The 9,185-nt window shown below is 39.7% G+C and overlaps 1 protein-coding gene across 1 annotated transcript in view; it reads right to left on the bottom strand.

The window, feature by feature from the left end:
- Nucleotides 1-533: 533 nt before the first annotated feature.
- ppfia2 (PTPRF interacting protein alpha 2) overlaps nt 534-9,185 on the bottom strand; it is a 349,121-nt gene continuing 340,469 nt past the window's right edge. The window contains exons 30-31 of the mRNA XM_072269332.1: nt 8,833-8,923; nt 534-599 (exon numbers count right to left, since the gene is read on the bottom strand). Coding sequence (XP_072125433.1) covers nt 8,865-8,923 — 59 coding nt within the window. The 3' untranslated portion in view covers nt 534-599; nt 8,833-8,864. The remainder of the gene's footprint in view (nt 600-8,832; nt 8,924-9,185) is intronic.

Genomic DNA, 9,185 nt, shown 5'->3' with positions numbered 1-9,185 from the left:
TACTGAAATTACAGTCCAAACTGCATTGTTTTAGTAAATTTCTGTAAAAATGGTTTTCTGTATTAAATATCACAAAGTCTATGGCGGGTGATGAGATACAAACAGCAGAATTATTTGACAATGAGTGTGTTCTGATTAAAACCACATGTAAATTCTGTGCAGTACTTTTTTTCTATAAAATATTTATATACATATACATATACATACAACATAAATATATATAAAGAAATCCATACACAATACATATGTTCAGCCAATATTATACAAGACGTTTTTGTAAACTGTGAGTCAAGAACAAATGACATGATACGATGGTGCTAAAACATGTCCATTCTTACATTGTGATGTCTGAAAAGACTGAGTGCAGTACTTTTCTGTCAAACATTTACTGAACAGTATCAACTCAGTTGATATTGAAATATAATAAATTGACATTTATGAATTATAACCATCCATAAGCTAATTTCTTTACAAAAACATTGTTGCACTTTGAGAATGTACTTTTAGCAATATCCAATTCATTTAACTGGCAAATTGCTGTTGGTATTGTCAGTCTTCAAAGCCAATGGAAGTTTTTGCATACGGGTATTGGCCAAATGCTGAAAGATAGAAAGTTAATATTACATTACAAAACACTTTGAAGCAAAATCAAACATTTTGAAGAGCAGTCAATAAATTCATTAGCTTTGGTTTTGGAGTATTAATACATTGTTACATTTCATCACAATCGGATTACCTTATGAAAACTCAGAAAAAAATTCTTTTATAACAGGTTTTCATCATTTAGCATCTGGATAGTGGCAAAATTCTAGCATCAATGGCAAATTAGAAGATTATGAGTATTACCAAAGTTACTAAAATAAAATGTGGTTTTGTTTGGAATCAGTTTTCTGGCAAAGTTTCCATACAGAGATCCTTCATACTTTGATTGCATGCAGCTGCCATCATTTAGCTGCATAACTCACACAGAAAGGCTAAGAGGGATACTGTCCCTTTAGACATGTCACTGCTGCAATGGATTTAATTGTTGCCATAGAAGTCAATAAGGCAGAGGAGGGTGAGCAGGATCCCTGCCTTACAGAATACAAGAGATTTTGATGGATGAAATCAACGTTAGGTTGAAAAGGCCCAGCAGGCCTTCCTAATTAGGAGAAGCTAGCAGCAGGTGCTAGTTGAGCTCACCTTAAGCAGTGAGACTCTGAGAAATACAAAGCAATTCAACAAAATATATGAAAATCTCATTAGATATATCCTGCCAAGAGTTGACTTCTCCTCAAACATCTTTTAACTACAACACTCAGACATATTAGGCACACATCACACATACTGCTTCATGTAATGTAAATTGGACATCCATTCATAGATCTGCTAAGGCAAGAATGTCACTGGTGGATAAATAATAAAGTTTCCTCTGCTTTTCGAGTCAAAACTATGAGGACTCATTAGAAAGTGCAATCTACAGTACTGTGCAAAAGTCTTAGGCACATTTACAAAAGTTCTGTAAAGTGAAGATGCTTTCAAAAATGGTGAAAGGTTTCTGAATATCAAAAAAATACTATAAAGAATAGTAAACAGTAAAAACTAAATCAAATCAATATTTGGTGTGACCACCCTTTGCTTTTAAAAGTGTATCAGTTCTCTTAGGTATATACTGAAGTGCAGCTATATAAGTAAATCGGCTGGTTCCTTCCAAGTAAGCAGCTTGGAGAACTTGCCACAGTTCTGCAGACTTTGACTGCCTTGTTTGTGCCTGTCTCTCCAGATAATCCCGATTAGCCTTGATGACATTGAGATCAGGGCTCTGAAGAGGCCATACCACCCAAAACCATTAAAAAAAAATGTAGGATGTCTAAGACTTTTGCACAGTACTGTACTTGATCTAGTAACAATTTTAGAATGGAAACTAGGATCCATATAGATGCTGGGTCTGTGCTGGCCTTTACTAAAGGAGGCTCAAATCACTGCACCAGTTCCTCAAAGCAGCATCCTCAACTCAACCATCATCAGCTGCATTTTCAATGACATTCCTTCCATTCCTGAAATGGGATCCTGTACTGTTCAATTCCAGTTGCACACCAGTCTCTTACCACTGATTTCCCACCTGGCACTTATCCTTGCAAGGACAACAAGTGGTACACCTGCCCCTACACCTCCCTCCTACCATTCAAGGCCCAAAAATGTCCTTCCAGTTGAGGTGCCACTTCACCTGTGCGTCTGTGTCCGTGCTCCCAGTGTGGCCTCTGGTATCTCGGTGAGACCCAATGTAGATTGGGAGACCACTTCACCGAGCATCTATGCTCCATCTACCAGAAGAAGCGGGATCTCCCAGTGGCCACCTATTTTAATTCCATTTCCCATTCCAATGCTGATATGTCAATCCACGGCTTCCTCTACTGTCGTGGTGAGGCTACACTCAGGTTGGAAGAACAACACCTTATATTCTGTTGGGACAGCCTTCAACCTGATGGCATGAACTTCAATTTCTTGAACCTCCCATAATGCTTCCCCCCCTTCACCATTCCCTATTCCTTTTCCCCTTTTTCCCTCTCCTACTTTATCTCTTGCTTGCCCATCGCCTCCCTCTGGTGCTCTTCCCACCTTTTCTTTCTTCCATGGCCTTCTGTCCTTTCCTCTTAGACTCCCCTCTTCTGCTCTGTATCTCTTTCATCAATCAACTTCCCAGCTCTTTACTTCACCCTTCCCACTCCCAGTTTCACCTATCATCTGTCGTTTTTCCCTCCCCTCCCCCCACCTTTTAAATCTACTCATCTTTCTTACTCCGGTCCTGCTGAGTTCTTTCAGCACTTTGTGTGTGTTGTTAAGTTCTGATAGTAGGTGATTTTAAATTTCCACATATTGACAGGGACTCTCCTACTGTAAAAGGGCTTGATGGGGAAAAAGTTTGTCAAATGTGTTCAGGAAGGTTTCCTTAATCAGTAACTAGAAATCCCAACTAGAGAGGGTATGATACTAGATCTCCTATTAGGGAATGAGACAGGGAGATGACAGAAGTTTGCATCTAATGGTCATAATGCCATTAGTTTCAAGGTAATTATGGAAAAGATTTGGTCCTCGGGCTGAAATTTTAAATTGGAGAAAAGCCAATTTTTATGCTATTAGAAAGGTTCTAGCAGGTTGTTTTCTAGCAAAGGTATACTTGGTAAGTGGGAGAACTTCAAAAGTGAAATGTTGAGACTATAGGGTTTGTAGGTTCCTGTCAGAATATAAGGCAAGGATAACAGATTTAGGGAACCTTGGTTTTTGGGAGATATTGAGGTCCTGGTTAAGAAAAAAAAAAGAAGTGCATAGCAGATAAGGTTTGGCAGGAACAAATGAGGTACTTCAGGAGTATAAGAAATGCAAGGGAACATTTAAGGTGGAAGCAACACACCCCAGATACTGGAGGATCTTAGCTAGTCAGCAAGCATCTATGGAAATATATAAGCAGTCGACATTTTGGGTCGAGGCAGGGTGAGGTTTCAGAGGATTAGAGGATAGATAATGTCGTGCTGTTCTTTAAGAAAGGCTCTAAGAATGAGCCAAGAAATTATAGGCCGATGAGCCTGACATCAGTAGTAGGAAAGGTTTTCTAAAGGACTGACTAAAGGCCTATAAAAAGTATTCACCCCCTTGGTAGTTTTCATGTTTTATTGTTGTACAACATTGAATCACAGTGGATTTAATTTTTCATTTTTTGACACTGATCAACTGAAAAAGACTCTTTCATGTGAAAGTGAAAATACAATTATTTTGTATTTTATATTTATAATTAATTTAGATCAAAATTGAGTACAAATATAAAACAGAAAATAAATGATTGTATAAGTATTCACCTCCTCCAAGTCAGTATTTAATAGATATGCTTTTGGCAGCAGTTATAGCCTTGAGTCTGTGTGGCTAGGTCTCTATCAGCTTTGCACATCTGGACCCTACAATTTTTCCCCATTCTTTACAAAATTGCTCAAGCTCTGTCAGATTGCATGGGAGTCATGAGTAAGCAAGCCCTTTTCAAGTTCAGCCACAAATTCTCAATTGGATTGAGATCTGGACTCTGACTTGGCCATTCCTGGACATTAATTTTGCCGTTTTTAAGCCATTCCTGTGCAGCTTTGGCTATATGCTTGGGGTCATTGTCTTGCTGGAAAACAAATCTTCTCCCAAGTTGCAGTTCTCTTGCAGACTGTATCAGGTTTTCCTCCAGGATTTCCCTGTATTTTGCTGCATTCATTTTACCTTCAACCTTCACAAGCCTTCCAAGGCCTGCTGCAGTGAAGCATCCCCACAGCAATAAGGCAGCCACAACCATACTTCACAGTAGGGATAGTATTTTTGATGATGTGTGGTGTTAGGCTTACACCAAACATAGCGTTTAGTCTGATGGTCAAAAAGTTCAATTTTAGTTTCATCAGACCATAGAACCTTCTTTCAGCTGACGTCCGAGTCTCCCACATGCCTTCTGGCAAACTCTAGCCAAGATTTCATGAGAGTTTTTTTTCGACAGTGGCTTTCTCTTTACCTCTCTCCAATAAATCTTCGACTGGTGGAGTACCCGGGCAACAGTTATTGTATGCACAGTTTCTCTCATCTCAGTCACCGAAGCTTGTAACTTCTCCAGAGTTGTCATAGGTCTCTTGGTGGCCTCCCTCAGTAGTCTCCCTCTTGCACTACTCAGTTTTTGAGGACGGTTGCTCCAGGCAGACTCACAGCTGTGCCATATTCTTTCCATTTCTTGATGATTGGCTTAACTCTACTGCAAGGGATATTCAGTGACTTGGAAATTTTCTTGTATCCATTTCCTGACTTGTGTATTTCAATAATGTTTTCACAGTGTTACTTAGAGTGTTCTTCTGTCTTCATGGTGTAGATTTTGCCAGGATACTGTCTCACCAGCTGTTGGACCTTCCAGATGCAGGTGTATTTTTACTACAATCAATTCAACTGCGCACAGGTGTGCAAAATCAGATCTCCATTTAACTATTTATGTGACATCTAAAACCTATTGTCTGCACCAGTGATCATTTGGTGTGTCATATTAAAGGGGGTGGTGGTGGTGGTGAATACTTATGCAATCAATTATTTTGTGTTTTATATTTGTAATTAATTTAGATCACTTTGTAGAGATCTGTTTTCACTTTGACACGTAAGAGCCTTTTTCTATTGATCATTGTCAAAAAAGCTAAATTAAATTCACTGATTCAGTGTTATACAATAAAACATGAAAACTTCTGGGGGTCAGGGGGTGAATACTTAACACTGTAAGTATTTGGAAAGGCAGAGTCTGATCAGGGTAGTCATTATGATTCTGTGCGCGCTAGGTTGTGTCTAACTAGTCTTAATGAGCTTTTCAAGGAAGTTACTAGGAAAGTTGATGAAGGCAAGACAGTGGATGATGTCTACATCGACTTTAGGAAGGCCTTTGACAAGGTCCTGTATAGGAGATTGGTTGAGAAGGTTCAGTCATTTCGCATTCAAGATGAGGTAGTAAATTGGATTAGACATTGGTTTCACGGGAGAAGCCAGGGAGTGGCAGTGACTAGCGGTGTGCCACAAGGATCAGTTCTGGGTCCGTTGTTGTTTGTTATCATCCAGATCATTGATATATATTATGTGGTAAATTGGATCAGCAAATTTGCAGATGACACCGAGAACGTGGCTGTAGTGGATAGTGAAGAAGACTATTAAAGCTTTCAGTTTTGCAGTCAATAGGAAAAGGTGGAATACGAGGGTAAGCAAGCGAATAATGTTAAAGATACCAAAAGTTTCTGCAGATACATAAAGAGTAAAAGAGACGTGAAAGTAGATAACAGACCACTGGAAAGTGATGCTGGAGAGTTAGTGATGGGGAGTGGGGTTGGGGGGAGATAAGAAAATGACAGATGAACTAAATAAGTGCATCAGTGTTCACTGTGGAAGACACTAGCAGTATGCCAGAAGTTCAAGAGTGTCAGGGGACAGAAGGAAGTGAAGTTGCCTGGGGAAAAGGTACTTGGGAAACTGAGGTCACCTAAACCAGATGGTAAACACCCCAGGGTTCTGAGAGAGGTGGCTGAACAGGTTATGGAGGTATTAGTAATTATCTTTCAAGAATCAATAGATTCTGGCATGGTTCTGAAGGACTGGAACATTGCAAATGTCACTCCATTCTTCAACAAGGGAGAGAAGCAGAATCATAGGACAGTTAGTCTGACCGCAGAGCTTGGGAAGATGTTGGAGTCGATTTTTAACGATATAGTTTCGGGGAACTTGAAGACACGATAAAATAGGCCGAAGTCAGCAATTTTTCTTCAAGTGAAAATCCTGCCTGACAAATCTGTTGGAATTCTTTGGAGAAATAACCAGCAGGATAGATAAAGGAGAATTGGTGTATGTTGTATACTTGGATTTTCAGAAGGCCTTTGAGCCCACAGTATTACAGGAAATATACTGGCATGGATAGAGCATTGGCTGATTGGTAGGAGGCAAAGAGTGGAAATAAAGGGAGTCTTTTCTGGTTGGCTGCCAGTGACTAGTGGTGTACCACAGGGGTCTGTGTTGGTACTTCCTTTTAAGTTATATGTCAGTGATTTGGATGATGGAATTGATGGCTTTGTGGCCAAATTTGCGGATGATACAAAGGTAGGTGGAGGGGCAAGTAGTGTTGAGGAAATGGGGAGGCTGCAGGAGGACTTAAGACAGATTAGGAGAAAGGGCAAAGAAGTGGCAGATGGAATACAGTTTTGGGAAGTGTATGGCCTTGGAATTTGGTACAAGAAATAAAAGCGTAGACTATTTTCTAAATGGAGAAAAATCTCAAAAATTCGAAGTACAAAGGGACTTTGCAGGTTGGGTCAGTGGTGAGGAAGGCAAATACAATATTAGCATTCATTTCAATAGGACTAGAATATAAAAGCAAGGATATAATGTAGAGGCTTTATAAGGCACTGGTAAGGCCTCACCTGGAGTATTGTGAGTAGTGTTGGGCTCCTTATCCAAGAAAGGATGAGCTGACATTGAGGGTTGTTCAAAGGAAGTTCATGGGAATGATTCCAGGAATGAAATGGTTGCCATATGAGGACAGATTGATGGTTCTGGGCCAGTACTCACTGGAATTTAGAAGAATGAAGAGGGAGCTCATTGAAACTTATCAAATGTTGAAAGGCCTCAATAGAGTGGATGTGGAAAGGATGTTTCCTGTAATGGGGGAGTCTATGACCAGAGGGCATGGCCTCAGAATAGAGGGATGTCCATTTAGAATAGTGATGAGGAGGAATTTCTTTAGCCAGAATGTTGAATTTGTCGCCACAGGAAGTTGTGAAGGCTATGTCATTGAGTATATTTAAGGCAGAGGTTGATAAATTTCTGATTAGTCATGGCATGAAGGTTTACGGGAAGAAGGCATGAGATTGGGGCAGAGAGGAAAGTGGATTAGCCGCGATGAAATGGTGGAGCATACTTGATGGGCCAAATGGCTTAATTCTGCTCCCATATCTTATGGTCTTATGATCTCGACCAGCTGGAAAAATGGCAGATAGTATTTCATGTGAACAAGTGTGAGGTGTTGCACTTTAGGATGACAAGCTAGGGTAGGACTTAAACAGTGAGCAGTAGGGCACTGAGGAGTGCGGTAGAACAGAGGGATCTTGAAAGACAGGTCCATAATTCTTTGAAAGTGATGTCACAGGTAGATAATTCATAAAGAAACCTATTGGCATATTGGCCTTCATAAATCAATGTACTAAGTACAGGAGTTATAACATTATAAGACATTGGTGAGGCCTAATTTGGAGCATTGTGTGTAATTTTGGTCAGTTACCTACAGGAAAGATGGAAATAAGATTGCATGAGTGTAGAGAAAATTTACAAGAATGTTGTCGGGACTCAAGGACCTGTGTTATAGGGAAAGGTTGAAAACGTTAGGACTTTATTCCCTAGAACATAGAAGATTGAGTGGAGATTTGATACAAGTATATAAAATTATCAGGGGTATTGTTAGGGTAAATGCAAGCAGGCTTTTTCCACTGAGGTTGGGTGAGACTACAACTAGAGATAGTGGGTTAACAGTGAAAGGTAAAGTGTTTAAGGGGAACATGAGGGGAAACTTCTTCATCAGAGGGGAACATGAGGGGAAACTTCTTCACTCAGAGGGTGATTAGAGTATGGAATGAGCTGCCAGTGCAAGTGGTAGATGCGGGTTTGATCTCAGCATTGAAGAGGAATTTGGATAGATACATGGATGAGAGGGATATGGAGGGCGACAGACCAGGTGCAGGTTGTTGGGACAAGGTAAAATAATGGTTCAGCATGGGCTGCATGGTCTATTTCTATGCTGTAATGCTCTATGACCCTAAACTGTGAATAGAGACAATGAAAAATCCTTTCAAATTGATGACATATAGCAGCTCCTGGACTTCTGTTGTGTTATAGATATCATTGTCTAGAAATTATTATTTACATATTTTGTCACACACAGTCACTGTCATGCTTAGAGATAACCCCAAATTATTTCCCCTGTAAACAGGAACTTAACCTAAGGAAGATGTCTGCATCTCCAGAAATTCTTCACTGTCATTGTCTAAGGACCAACAAATCCTTTAACTAAACGGCTGGGAGTGTGGTGAATAGTTTTTAAAAAGTCAAGGCCATTATTCTAAACCTCACAGTTTTTCAATCTAAATAGCAAAACCAGTCTGTATTTAGTTTTTAAATTGACAAATGAGGTGCGTTTAAACTGATGGGCATAATTATTCAAGCTCTTTCAGTGTGCAAAACTTACAAATTTAAATAATATATTTCCCAGGAAGCCATGTTAATATTATTGCCATGACAAAGATAAGTAAGGAACTTGATATTTACCACAAGACATTACTGTTTAATTTCTCTGGATGTCAGCAAGAGTAAGTCCGAATAGTTGAGTTGTCTATTCTTTGAATTCCTGATGAGGCAACTGGAATCACACAGGTGATCAATTAAAATAGCAAGTGGACTTACAAGCTGTACCAAAATAACACACATCTCAAAACTGAACTTGCACACACAAAATTTTGAAAATAAGCTGATAACTTACAATCAACAACAGGAATTCTGCAGATGCTGGAAATTCAAGCAACACACATAAAGGTTGCTGGTGAACGCAGCAGGCCAGGCAGCATCTCTAGGAAGAGGTGCTGCCTGGCCTGCTGCATTCACCAGCAACTTTTATGTATGTT

The sequence above is a fragment of the Mobula birostris genome, chromosome 9, assembly GCF_030028105.1.
Source record: "Mobula birostris isolate sMobBir1 chromosome 9, sMobBir1.hap1, whole genome shotgun sequence".
NCBI lineage: Eukaryota > Metazoa > Chordata > Chondrichthyes > Myliobatiformes > Myliobatidae > Mobula > Mobula birostris.
This window is presented reverse-complemented; position numbering and strand designations above follow the sequence as displayed.